The sequence below is a fragment of the Vidua macroura genome, chromosome 2, assembly GCF_024509145.1.
Source record: "Vidua macroura isolate BioBank_ID:100142 chromosome 2, ASM2450914v1, whole genome shotgun sequence".
Classification (NCBI taxonomy): domain Eukaryota; kingdom Metazoa; phylum Chordata; class Aves; order Passeriformes; family Viduidae; genus Vidua; species Vidua macroura.
In genome coordinates, this window is record NC_071572.1 from 92336112 (window position 1) to 92351174 (window position 15063).

Consider the following 15063-nt stretch of genomic DNA (forward strand, 5'->3'; position numbering starts at 1 on the left):
CTAGGCATGAGGTATTGAGATCTCACATCAGTGCCTACAAATCCTCCTCAGCCAGCCATAGCTGGCCTGGCAGCAAACACAGACTTCCAAATCTTTGGGCAATAAATCTGCCCATCCTAACAGAACAACCAAACCAAAGCGCTCTGCTTCTTGGCACAGCCAAGTGCCTTAGACCAGCACAGTGCTGACTTTTCAAACTTTCAGCCCCAAAAGGCAGCTCAGAAGTCTCTGCAATACAGCCCAGGTTTCAGACATGTCTATTAAGACCACACTATCAGAAAGTCAGGAAATTTGTAAAAGACAATTGGTTTTCAAAAGATAGGAGACTGTGGACAAATTCCTTGATAACTCACCTGCTCACAAGGGAACTAGGAAATGAAAACAGCTGGAGCAGGGCAGAAAGATGACAGAAGCAACTATTTTTTAGGGTGAGTTACATTTTTATTATATTATGGCTACAGTTTCTGCTCTCTTTTCAAAACGAAGTCCTCTCCCCATAATGTAACTGTGTTTGGTAATAATAGGAGCTCATTCAATGATGAAGAAATTCGATACACCATCTTTGCTAGCTGAGTAGTCCCCATCACAGATAAACTGTTTATTAATAGAGATGGAAGAAAAGAATGACTGTAGTGAAACTGAACTTGCACCCCACGTGAAATCCAAAATATAAGCAATCAAAGCTGTGTTTTGCCATGGAAGTGCCTACAGTACAGCTTTATGTCAACCCAATTTATATTGGTCATGGCTCACATGACCTCCCACACAGACAAAGAGCTCAGGCAACAGAAAACAGGCCAGGCCTGTATTCACAACCTCTACCAGACACCAATTAGTAAGCTTAGGCAACAAGTGAAGGCAGACTTGGCAGATGAGATATGCAAAAGCTGTGTGTGCAATCTATGGTAAACCAAATAACCAGCAGCAGTGGTTTAACCAGTAGAGCATGTCAGAGCTCCCACTCCTTCAGCCAAATACTTTCTCAGATAATAAATAACCACACAGTACACAAACTGACAGGTTTTTCAAAGGTGTAAACAAGACTAGAATTATTAGGCAGACAAGAATTGGTTTTAAACAAACATAATGATTTTCTGGCTTCCACAGACCTTCTGATGATTTTCAGGAGCACTGTCAAGCAGTTTAGCACAACTAATCAAACATGTTCAAGAAATCAGAAACTCAGTTAACAACAATAGTTACAAAAAGTGCTATCAAACTGAATCTTTCAGCAGCTGTAAAAATATTCTATTTTCAAAACAAAACTAAGTTTAAAAAGCCACATGCAATCAATGATTTTTCATCATTGCCAATTATCTTTGATTAGTCACCAACACCTTGTTTTAACTTGGCTTCTTAACTTATTTTTTGTTTTAAGACTATTCATTTTCCCATTTGTAAAATAATAATGATCAAAGGAGTCCCAAAATGCTTTACACGGATTCTCACTACTCATGGAAAAAGACACACTGAATTCTAGCAAGAGGAATGAAGGCAAGTTACTTTTAAGTGGAAGAAGAGTAGAAAAATTAAGGGGGAAAGGGTGTTCTCTCCTTTACACACACACACAGAAGAAATACCAGAGTATTTTCATTGAATGCATGGGTTACTTTTCTCCCTCCCCAGCTGTGCTGTACCTTTTATGCGCTTCTTGCTTACTGCGACACTCTTCACAGTAATACTTGTACTCACTGCACAGAGTTTCTGTGTTGCTGAAACCCCTGAGTAAAGAAAGAAAGCTGTAAATACTAACTTTTAATATGAAATATCCATATAAATGTACAATATCAACATAACTTAATACACTTCAATCTACATAAGATACAACTGGCAGCTTATTCCCTGCTTTCTGGGAAACAGGTAAAGGCAAATCACAAAAATTTGGATTTTTGTGTCTACCTTAAACAGTGAGTGATTGAAGTATTCTGCTCCACGTCAACTGAAAGGTCTAGGAAGTCTTCATCCTTGCTGCTTACCTGCATGAAAGGAAGAACCAACAGAACATAGTTAAAACAAGTAATACTAATTTTTTCAGTACCACTTTCTTTTGACAGAATGCATCTTTTACCTTATCCTTTAAAAAATTTTTTCCAAGTGGCCTATCTATTTCAGAGATTTGCTGTATTTTGTCCTTTTTTTTCAGGAAGGGTGAAGTGTGTCTGAATCTCTGGGTGCATATAATGCCAGTTGTCATTATGCTGTGATTTCAGGTCAACGATATTAATGCCAAGTTTCTTCTACACCTCAGATTTTTCAAAAGAACAGAATCACTGTGATTTTTCTGCTTAGTGCTCTGACTTCTGTTCTTCTCTAAGTCCCTCGAACTGAAAGTTATGTATTTGCATGTCACAGTGTACCTAATAAACAGCATGAATATTTTGAAGCCTCTTCCAGGCTGGACTTATACTCCTAAAGGAACAGCAGACAGTAAATTTGGCAAATGAGAGCTTGGAGCTTGGTCTGACAGAGGCAGAATAGTAGCCAATTCTCACAAAAATGTAAGAGAAACAAGAACGTAAAACAGAACATTCTAGAAGCAGAAAATAAATTCCACCACAAACTGACAAATTATGAAAAAATCCACAGCTGCCCTGAAAACCAACTATGTTACTAAGTTTTAAAAACCAGTTATATGCAGCTTTAACTTTTGCCTGCTAGTGTGTCCTCTCTGCATCTTAAAGATACTCAATGTCACTCATGACAATGGTCTCTGCCTAGATACAGACGTAAATGCTTTTAGAAAAGATACCTGGCTGCAGTTTCTTGACTGAATGCATGAAAAGTGAAAAGGCTACAGGGAAATAATGTAAGTTGATCTTTTAAACATATGAGATTTATGTTCCCCTTTCAACTCAGAATGGAAAAAAAAAAGTGGAAAGTTGCTCTCTGGTAATCAAGAGAGGAGAAACACACAGCTCCTAAGGGCAGTGTACATGGAGAAAAAAAGAAAAAGGCAGGTGGTTGAGACAACCCTATTTGAGAATTAATAACTCAGGCCAAATCCAAACACCCAGGAAAATAAGTTGAAATCTTCTGTTAATACCTGTGAGAGGACTGGGCTCCCACTGTTCTGCTGCTAGTCTTTCCAAGAGCTAAGTGTGCATGTCAAAAAACGCCACTATGTCAGTGCACATCATTGCTCCTGCAATATTCAGATGCTCAAGTGTAGCGTTTATACTTTTAAAGAGATCACAGAACACAGAAGGAAAACTTCCAAAATGTTCAGAGTGGGAAAAAAAACACATGCATCTTCAGTGTGCTGCACATTTCCTGTATTCAGGGATGTATTATGGTTTAGCTGTGTGGACAGTTCTTCAAAATATCTCCTTGCAAATCACTCTTGGAATTATCAGACCCACATTTATAACATTAAGAACTCTGGTGAAAATCACCGTAACTGGGGATTAAGAATGGCTCAGTTCTAGAAAATACTCTGCTGCTGCAATCTTCAGCTAGGACAGCTGGAATTACACAGCCATGTGATCAGTGTTATTCAGACATGCAATTAGATAATTCTTCCTCTTTTGGTCTAATCAAAGAAAATTATGTGAAACAGTACAGATTTCACAGGCAGCTTTATCCCACACAAAAGCTGTAAGGGCAATGGAGGGGAGGGAAGGGATGTGCTCTTCTTGGTTAAAAAGAGATTGGTACTGAAAACAGAAGTTTGCAAAAGGACAATTTCCATTCTCTGTGATATGGCCTTAAAACATCTCACTCAGGTTAGCCAGAACAGTGCATTTAGGATCATGAGGAACCATTAAAGGCTTTATTGCAAGAATAGCCAAGTGGATTTTTTTTCCATTTATTTTGGTGATTTATAAATTGCTATTCTTAATTCTTAAGATTCTTTGAGCCTTAGTATTTAAACAGATTTTTCTAACATGAACTCATATAGTTTTAGTTTAAAAAAAAAATTAAAAGCCACTCCGGAGTCTTACAAGCCTCTGCCCCACCTTTTGTAAAGGTTCTGTTTCAAATAAACATCACTAAGCTTCTTAGACTACAATCAGCAATTTCAATCACCTATAGAATGAAAAAAAGATGGGCATTATCAGAAAACCTCAGCACTTGCAGAATCGAGCCCTGATGTGTTCAAAAAGCTGTCTGGGTGCTCCTAACAGGAACATTTGACTAATAGTGAGGACTTTGGATGTTCCAGTGTTCTGCCTGAAAAGGATGGTGTGCTGCTCTCACGTCAAGGACATAATCTGCACCCACACAGCTCAGCTGTACTCTGATGACCAAAGCTGCAAAGAACACAAAGCTCAGAAGGCTGACACTCACAGAATCCATTATTTCTTACACTTGGGAATTTCACTGGCAATGTGAATCTGCTCCCTGTCAAAAGAGCTCTTGCAGCTATAGAGTGCCATGTGTACTAAAACAGAAAGTAGCTCTAAAAGAAGCTGAAACAAAGTGTGTGATTTACCTTGGTTTAAAAAAAAAGAAAAGAGAAATGAAAATTGAGCAGAGCCAAAGGCTCTGTAGTACTCATATGAGAGAGAACACTGGGATTTTCCTTATTGCCTTCTCTCAGTCCAAAGCAGAACTGAGCCAAAAAATTTTATGCCTTGTAGAGTCATTTGAACCCAAGGGCAAGACCATCACCTAGAGACTGATATGGTGGTTTTGACAATTTCCAATATTTCTCTGTAGAAGTACTGGCCACATTTAGCTGTTCAAAATTTAATCTTAATGAAGCCAATTATAATACTTCCTCGTTTACTGTTATTTTTTGTTAAACTATGAGAGAAATCTGTAAAGCCAATTAACTTCTAGATCATTTCTATAAATTAGCCATAAAATTTACATTCACTTCATCATTCTGCCTCTATCAAGGAAGGCTCAAAGGATTATAAAGAGAAAGCACATTAAAAACACAAAGACAACTTACAATCCTTCTGTAACATATTCATTTAATAAAGTGGTTTGATTCACAACACAAATCTTTGTTAAAGAATTGTATCTATATTCCTTATACTCCACTGTCCATACTTAAACTGAGAATGCATCTTTAGACAGTTCAATTTTTATCTCTAAGATGGGCTAATGAAAACATATATCAGCAAAGAGATATGTTATGCTTTATATTTAAATATGCAATAATTTTCCAATTTAAATTAAAGATCTACTAGGGCTATTGTCTTGTCATTAAGAAGCAGTAATTTATCCACTATTGCTTGTACATGAGCTATTTCCAAGCACTCCTAACATTTGAACTTATTTCTAAACATTTTGAAAGAATCTAAATGCCAACAGCTTCTAATAAGCATCAAAACAATCATATATACTCAGTATTTTTAAAAATAAGACACAATCCACAGTAATATTACCCATTTAATGTGTCCAAACATGTTTCTAAGTGCTCATTTCCAGGTCACTGTGTTTTAGACACAAGCTGATATACTAAAAAGACAGGTACTGATAAAATAGTTTCCACATTACTTTGATTATCTTGTTCAGCAATAGCTAAATATTTCTATTAGGTATAGCTAATAGAAAAAAAAAAAAAAACCTAAGCAGTGTTAGTAGAATTCTCAAAATTGTGACAGACCTGATAACTAATAAAACATGCTGGCAAAGCGCATATCAGTGTTTCAAAATTGCATTAAGGATGGTACCTAGATCAAAATCTTGACAGCAGTAATTCATAATGCCACAGTGAGGAAAGGTAATGATGCCAATTGTGACAAAAGACTTAGGCTAAACTCATGTTTCAAGGGGAAAAAAAAAAGGAACAGCTCAAGAACTAGAAGAGAAACAACTGACAGTTGCCAAGAAATACTTATTAGGGAGGGGAAAATCTGCCAGAAAAAAATATGGTAGCATGGAATCAGCACCTAAATTACTCATAGTCTGCAGTTACATTATACATGGCATTATGAAGCTCCTTTCTTTGAAATAAAAGAGATGGGTATTTCTAGAAAACTGAGAAAATTACATGAGAAATATACAGATTTGATTCATTCCTCCCAACGTCATGCTGACATATCTGCATTTCCTAATTAAGTTAAAGAAAATTGGCATGAAGTTATACAAAATACACAGTCATTTAGCTCTTTTACAATCTCAATAGAGATTGTAAAATAGAGGAATAGACCACAAGAGAATTACTGTAATTTTCAAAGTGTGCTGCTTTTACTCTTTCTCAAGCTGGTAAAATCCAATTTAAAGTTTTTTATGAAAAACATTCTTTCTCTTATTGTAGAACTTCTCAAAAATATTTTAGCATAGCTTACTCAGAGAAAATTCATTTCTCGGGGTGTAGTATTAGAAGAATTCCCATGGACAGACATTTAGGGAAAGATTACTTTTCATGAACATGAAGGTATGGTTTTTGAGAATCCCAGTCTACTATCAAAGTGCCGAAAGCCAACTATTAGTATCTTGATTTCCATGGCTTTAAATTTAAAAACCAAGAATCCACTGAAACTGATTCATAATACTTAATTATGAGATATATCACTAAGTTCAACATTAAGTTATTAAGAAATTAAATTTGAGAAGAACCTCACACCCTTAAATCAGCGAGTTTATTTTTTTTTAAGAATACACCACTTTGGAATTTGCTGATCTAAATTTTAAAGGTGATTATGATCACACTGACAAAAAATCCAGTTGGGCATTTCCCTAATATTGATCAAATGTCTCTTCCTACAATTCATGCATCAGCTGCTGGAATGTTCTCACTAACAAAGAAAAAACGTAAATATAAAGATCACTGAAGAAAGAAACTAATATCTTGGTCTGCTGGGATAAACGAACCGTGAAGCACACAGCTGGGAAACGTGGCAGCATTCGTGTTTACAAAGCACATGAGAACTTACAGTTTCACAGGTAAGACACCTGGTTTCGTTAGTTAACGTTCCCTGAAAGATCTCGTGCACCCAGGTGGGGTCTGGCGGGCTGTTGTTCTCGCTGTCCATGTTGCCGTTGGGCAGGCGCCCGTTCTGCTTCTCCTGCTTCCTCTCCTCTTGCAAAATGTCCGCGATCGTATTTAAAAGATAGTTTAGGAACTCGTGTGCATCCTGCTGCATGTAGTTATCAAAAAGTTCTGCGAGATAAAACAGAAGGCTTACTAACTGATCAGTTAGTGCTGTACTACAGAAAGGTTTTTAGGAGAGTCAGATTTCAAAACCAGTCCTTTATTTCACATCTTGAATCATTCACAGCAATACGACACCAACACAAAATGCCTACTTGATAAACTAAGCTAAAAAAATAGGGGGTGCGGAGAGGGGACAGCAAGTCAGCTTGCACAGAAATCACTCAGCTGATTGGAATTACCTGAAAACTGAACCATACTGCAAGAAAACCAGGGCACAATTCAATGGCCTAAACACAGATGTATGTGGGTGCCAGCTGAACTGGTACAGGTCATCCTGCCCAGCTTCCAGATGGCAGGATCTCCTACAAGGGCTATGTTATCTCTGCCAAGCTTAGGTCAATGTCTTGGATAACACAGACTCAGTAATAGTTACTTCTTTTCTCTCTGACCAGGAATTGCTGAGAGGAAATTTACCTGCCTATTTAAAAAGCATTCTATATACCCAGCTAATATCATACAAGTCTTTTAATCTGCAGTTACTTCCCTTTGCTGGCAGTCCAAGAATGTTCTAAGAGACAGGTCTTCAGTGTACAGGAGTGGATAGATGGATAGATGAATGAAAAAGATACTCAGTGAAGTTCAAGTTTTGAAATGCATACAGAGACTCCAGGGAAGCTTTACAGTCATTCGCCTGATGGCATCCAGGAATAAACTTCAAATAGGAAAAAAAGGTCCAGGGTTATTAGCTAAGTAGGGAAACCCTGATGCTAATCTAGGTAATTTGGAGAGGTTAAGTAGTGCAATAGGTCAGGCAAGAGTATGAACCATGTCACTTATTTAATGAACTACTACGCTGTTTTTGAGACGAGTGAGTTCAATCTAGCCAACTGCAGGGTCATATTTAATCGAGTAAATCAAGGCAGGGCAAGAGCTACAAGTCTCTTGAGGTAAAAGACTTCAGAGGTTCTTCACAACGTAGTATCACAGGCCTGTCAGGGCTATGTGCCCAGTCAGTAATAAGCATTAACTACAGCAAAGTGAAAGCTACAGATTGTTCATTTTACAATTAGAAGAACTTTATGCAAATGCAATAATACACCTCCAGCTGACTTCAAGCCAGCAGCTGCTTCCCAGGCAATTAAACTTTAAGGTCATTAATAGAGAAACACAGAATTGCTTGGGTAAGAAGAGATCTTAAATACCATTGAGTTTCAACTCCCCTGCTCTGGACAAGAATACCTTCCAACAAGACCAAGTTGCTCAAAGCACCATCCAAGCTGGCAGGGAACAATTCCAGGGATGGGGCATCCACAGCTTCTCTAGGCAACCTATTCCAGTGTCTCACCACCACCACCACGGTTGATAATTTCTTCCTGATATCTAATCTAAACCTGGCCCCTTTCAGTTTAAAGCCATCCCTCCTTGTCCTGTCACTACACGCCCCTGTGGAAAGCTCCTCTCCAGTTCAGAGATGTATAATATATGCATGCTGTATTCAGACATTGCAAATAAAGATGGAGCAGCAGCTTTGGAGTCTGGAATACATTAAGACTGTGTCCTCAGTTATGACCCTGGTATCGCTGAATACTGATTGAAGAGACGCTAGATCGGTGTTGGCACACCTACCTGGTTCTTTAAGAATTAATTATATTATTATAATTATTCTTCAAAATTATATGCCCTTACAATAAGCACTTAATGGCATATATGATACCCATGTAATTGCAGCCTGAATGTAGCTATTTATTTGCACAAAAGGTGAGAGTATAATCATTAAAAGAGGCCCAAAAAGACAAGGGTTGAACTCCCACATCTGACTTCTTCACTGAAGGTTTTCCAATTGCCTTGCTCTGGGTAGAATTTTAGTGGCATGACATAATTACACATTACAAAGAACACTTTCTATAATGATCTTAATGGCTCCTGTGGTTTGCTTTCTGCTTTCCATCTGAATGATTCTCTGCATTTGTTATAATGAACTGTTTCTGTAAACGCATCAAACACAAGCACACTTACCCGAGTATACGTGCCAAAGAAGGGAATGAGTTTTCTACTCGGCACAGGCAAGTGATTGTACAGCACCCAAGAGCTTTTCTGTAACAATATCATTACAGCTCATGGAGTGCATTTGCTGGAAGAGCCATGTCAAACTAGGAATGTCATCATAATATTTTATTTCTTGTTTTTACTACGGAGATAGTCACCATTTAAACGCTTTTTCAGTCTGCATTCATGGTCTTGGGAAGACTGCAACGGTATGAACATATCTATTGCAGCAGTGTTAAGTATGGTACCTCATAGAGTTTATTTAAATATAGTGATTACTCCTTAAGGAAAAAAAGTTGTATTTTTATAAAAATGTATCCAAATTGAGTAGCAGATTACAAGGCTTCATTTATATTTTAACATCAAATAATTTTCTAGAACATTCTGACGAATTAGCCCTGCAGATAAGGAACAAGAAATGTGAAAAATCCCTAGAAATCTCTTGAAATTTAGGATAAAGATGACATTTAAAAAATAATTCGCCAGAACTACTTACTGGTTTTAAAAGCAGGTCAAGTTACATATATATAAATTCTAAGTCAATTTTAAAAGGTGGGGGATTTAATCTAGATTCTTATGGGCAAGTCTTTCCACAGACTCAGTTTGGGAGACTGATTCCTCTATTCAAAAAATATTTTCTTTAAAACAAAGAACAAAGGCTTTACAGTGAATTTTGATTACAAATATTAAACGCCCAGAAAAACAAAACTAGCAAGGAATTTCATAAGCAGCCAGTGACAATATGACAATACACTTTAGCTCTATATGAAGAGAGAGAAGGATTCCCTCTCAAAACTGCTCCAGGGTTACACCCTTATCCTGGGGTCACCTCTTGTTTATATTACAGCACCAAGAGCTATAGGTATTTCTATACAGGTATTCTACAGAGCACAAACATACAGGCATTCCACTATGTCAGCTTCAGAATTAAATCATAATTCCTATAATTGTTACTCAAGAAAAAGAAAAAAAGTTACCATTTTCTTTTCGTAATCTTGTAATAAATTTCTTGGGAGGTATTACTCCAACTTTTTTCTTCTGGGTGGCTATACTGTGGAAGAGATCAGCTAAGCATGTAAGGAGATTCTCTTTTTTTCTTGGCTGACTCTTGTATGCTAAGACTTTGTCTCGAAATGGTCGACAGAAATAAAGTGCCTGGAGAACTGAATTGCAGTAGCACGTATTCCCGAACTACAAAATAAGAGAGAGATTCGTGAGTTTGCATTGCGTTACTGTGGAGATGTAAAATTAATTCCAAGCTGTAAGAGAGTGCATAAGCAGGGACCAACTTTCTGCAACTAGTTTATTCCTGACTTTAAGGTGGAAAAACAAATTGATGTTGCACAAATGATTACCAAGTACACTGTATGTAAGTGCTTGAAACACCTAGGCTAACTTGAACAATACTATTTAATTTTGTCTCACTTAAAATTTAACTTATTTGTAATGCTTTACATTTATCTGGGTCAAAATGTTCAAAAAATACCCCCAATGTCACAACTCCCAAAATATGCTCAGGAAAAAATATCTGTCTACCACACATCAGTCACAACAGCGACGAACATGCACAGCATGACCTTGTACTGTGAAGAAATTCATCTGAAAATGGAGAGCGTCTCACACACTTCAGGAATTAGATTCTCCAAATCTTAATAATTGTCAGCAAAGTCCGAAATAACTACTTTAACCTGATCCTACATTTTCAGTTCTCGTTCCAGGGTGACAAGATTTGTTTAAGGAAACTCCTGAATGCCAATGTGACATGGCCTGCTTAGGATTCAAAGCTATGGCAGTCGGTAGCTTGAAATCAAGATCGCAGGGAAAAGCAAACACAACTGGAATGTGCACACTTTGAAGGAGACAAGCCACTGGACTGAAGGAGGAAAGCAGAATCAGCAGGAAAAGCGTCCATAGCCCACTTTGTACCAGGACACCCCAGATGTTCCCCTCTCCTCAGACTCCTTTAGGCACCTGAAGTCACTGCCCCTGTCTGCAGCTCACCCCAACACTGCAAACATCCCCACCACACCTGTGAAGGCGTGGTGAGCCATCAGTGGATAAAGTCATTCTAATCTTATGCTGCCATTCTAATTTTAAACTGCCCTCCTCCAGTGGAACCTATTATCCAACACTGAAAGTGTGGGAAAAATCTTTACGAGGCCCACAGCAAGTAATCCAACCTTTCAGCTGCAGTCCCACAACCTGCAAATTGCAGCATGCACCCACTACACACATTCTGCAAAATGTGGAAATAACATTCAGATTGCTGCTATACAGAGATAGCAGCACACAGAGATAGCAACTTCTGAGACTTTATCGTTGTGATAGGGAGCATTACATAGCAAAGACTGCCTTCAGAGATTATTTTAAGAGCAGGTTCCTTCAACAGAGAAAAAGAACTAAAAGCTTTCACATCGTAGGAATAACAGGGAATTAACTACTTTTTGCTCTCTCCCAATTAAGATAAACAAGAGCACCATGCAATTTAATCACAAAACTTAAAAATTAATTACTTTCCTCTATTTTAAACTAATGAAATACAAAGAACTACTTTCTAAATAAGCAAGGCACACTCAAAGAATAAATAAGAAGCATATTTAAAAAAATACTAACATGTCATTAAGGTATCCATATTAAAAAGTGATTAATATAACATCCATTATTTTTCTTTATTTAAGCTAGGAAAATGCTTATATCAGCTTCTTTGTGGTACAAATCTGCAAATAACTCAATGAACTTAAGAGGCAAACTGGGCCTTTTTACCTTAAAGGAAGCTGATGAAATCACACAGTAGCTTCTGTCAAAACATTTAATATTGTAAGCTGTTTAGGAGTTTATAATTAGAAACAGCCATAAAAAGAGAACTACATGAAAGTGTTAAGAAATTTCTTAAAATTTAATCAAACTGGGAAACTGCTAAAATTTATACAGCAAGTGTCAAAAGATGAAAAGCAAGCAAATTAGAATTTTCATAGGATTCCAATTTTAAAAAGGAGCAGTCTGATGATAAATTAATTAGAATGGCAACCATGCGGTGAGAGATGAACAAAATATGAAGACCTCAGAACACTGAACAAAATTCAGATTAATTTAATATGAATGTATGTTAACCTACATGCCTGTGAGTATGAAATAAAAGCAACCAGATTAAGTTCATAAAAGGCTTTCTCCAACCAGATTCAGAAACACAGCAGGCAACCGGAGAATGTTTGAAAGCAAACTCCTGAAGAAAATTTAAATAGTTCACATTTGTTTTATCTCTAAAGCATCAGTCTTTATCACCTCAAAACTCAAAATATTTTTAAAATAAATGCTTCCAATCATGAAAAAAATTAAAAGGCACCTGTACTAAACAACAAGTGGGAAATGGTTGGGAGGTTTCTAGACTACGCAACTACTCCATTTGGTAAATGAACAAATGCTGGCCTTAGCACCATTATTACTTCAGTTCCCATCTTTAGAGAAACACCCAATGCCTTACTCCAGCCTCCCCATGCTCCCACCACCCACTCAACACCTACACTCTGCTTTCTAATCCTGGACCTTCAGCAGTGGGCTGTGCTGCCAAGAGACACCTTCCTCCTCCCCAGCTCAGCCAGCACTGCCTCAGAGCCACAACACCCAGGAGTGCAAGCCCTGCACTGTGGGACTTCATGCTTGTCCAGCCTGCCTCAGAACAGCAGTAGAAAATGTAAGAAAGACCCTGCTGGGACCATCTTATGCTGTGCATGACTAAGAGATGTAAAAAAAAAAATCCACATTTTTTTCTTTTTATCAGTTCATACTGCTCTTCTGCTCTAAATTCTGAGAAATGAGATCGATTTGCAAAAATACTGCGTTCTCTACATTTTACACACACACTCCTTTTCTTTTTCTCTTTTAAATTCTGAAAGCAAAGTTACAACACCCAAACCTATGTGGAAAAATGAGACAGCAGGCAAAACAAAAACACAGTGGAACAAATTTATAGTCTTATATTTATATAATATATAAATTTATATATTATATAAATATAAGTGAACATTTATAGTCTTATAGCTTACTCTTCTGATGCACATACAACTGGGAAGAAATGTGGTTGTTGAACCCCATTCAACAAAGAGATTTACAAGAACTTAGGTCTGTTTGCAACACAGTCTTTGAGCAGCTCTAGGATTCCTCCCAGCTCTGATGCACTGGCAGCTCCAACAACTTTTCCTTGTTGCAATGAGCCATTCCAGTGAAAAGGATTTCTCCAAAACACACGGATCCACTGCGAGAGACTGCATAACCAAACCTTCTGCTCTAGAAATCTAGTAAACTGCTGAAGAGTTTCCAAGGCAGTTCTCTGAGATTAAACATCTTATTTCATCCTCACTGGATAAAATGATTATTTAATTTGTGAAGCACATAGATTGGAACAGTTTGCATTACTGCACTGAAGAGAGAAAGAAGAATGATGCTCCTTGTTGTCCGGATGCATGGGACATCACACTCCTAATGCTTTCATCTTACCACATATCTTAGATATTTCCTGCTATTTCAGTGAATGATATTGTCCCTTTAAGTCTAAGCTGAATTTTCCATTCCTATCAACCATCTGGTCTTCCATATGTTTCCCATAATTGCCCTTTCTTAGGTCTTCTTTTACCTCTCAAATTGCTCTTTCAGCACATCCTCTGAACAATCCCTATATTCTACCACAAAGCTGGAAAAGAGGTAAGACAGTGCTTTTGCCTCCTCCTCTTTTATGCTACCTCTGGAAAATTGACAGATCTTTATTTCAGAATTGTCATCTTTATGTAAAATGCTTTTCTGTATCCCAGACAGCTCAAATGGTCACCTATTGCACACTTAGAAGAAAGCTACTGACTTTCCCTTTTTCCCATTACCCTGGAGAAAGTTAGGACAAACAAAATCAATAAACAAATTAGAAAAAATTAGCAGTAGATGTTAATAAGCCCCTAGGAGATTCACTTCCTTTAATTGCTACAAATAAATTAGAGAAATCAATGAAGACAAAACCCATGATTTCTATCACTTCTCAGTGTAATAGTACTAATTTATTATCTAATTATCTAGTATTTCTTTTCATTATCTCTGTCATTCTTTCTAGTAATTGGCCATAGCTTGATACTTTGACTTTTCCTGGCAGATTTACATGCTACAAGCCTATTACACATTTATGGTGTATATGTGCTGTGTTAGTAAACACAACCTGCAGAACAGATCTGAAAACCATTTAGGCATCAACATCATAGAATTTCCTTTTCCAACCACTGTACCTGAAAACCAGCATCAGTGTGCCATAAATGTAATGAGATCCCATTTTATTATTTGTTACAATTCAAAGAATTTTAGCCCATAACATTTTATTGTTTGAAGCTAAAATAAGCAAAATTCCTGCAGTAGACAGAAAATTAAAAGCACTCTGATATATTGTAGCAGCCTGCCTCTTAAATGAATGCAATGACAAATATCCATTCAAATTTCTACTCCCCCTTGAGTACAAAAAGCCAGAATTTGTTGGTCTTCATGACATATTAGGAAGATTGTCCTTTACTGAACCTTCTCTTAAGGGTAAAAAATATGCAAAACTTTAAGATTAGGTGTACAATACAATTTCACCATTTAGTCCTAAATCCTCTCTGGACTTGGACAAGAAATTAGGAAAACAGTTTATCTGTCAACAGAGTAACAGATTTGAGAAACCCAGTCACTAGAAAAATGGAAAGCCTCAGCTCAGCTGCAGAAGTGACAGGCATTGACAGTGAAACTGCTGTATTTCCTCTTCTGAGAGAAGCAATGCGGCATCTGGGGGGTATTGCAGCTTTCATGAGAAGGGAAAAGAAATTACTTGAATTTAAGCAATGGTGTTTGGAGATGCATGAAGTCAGCTTGTCAGTGTTTACTGACTCCACAGCGCATGCTCAGATTGCAGACTCTTGAACCAGGTCAGTGCTAAGCACCTGGAGGTAGAGACACAT

General features: G+C 37.4%; 1 protein-coding gene across 1 annotated transcript in view; it reads right to left on the reverse strand.

Annotated features, from left to right (window-relative positions):
- USP12 (ubiquitin specific peptidase 12) overlaps nucleotides 1-15063 on the reverse strand; it is a 32813-nt gene that overhangs the window by 5897 nt on the left and 11853 nt on the right. Inside the window, exons 3-6 of the mRNA XM_053971348.1 lie at nucleotides 10075-10288; nucleotides 6831-7057; nucleotides 1900-1976; nucleotides 1638-1721 (exon numbers count right to left, since the gene is read on the reverse strand). Coding sequence (XP_053827323.1) covers nucleotides 1638-1721; nucleotides 1900-1976; nucleotides 6831-7057; nucleotides 10075-10288 — 602 coding nt within the window. The remainder of the gene's footprint in view (nucleotides 1-1637; nucleotides 1722-1899; nucleotides 1977-6830; nucleotides 7058-10074; nucleotides 10289-15063) is intronic.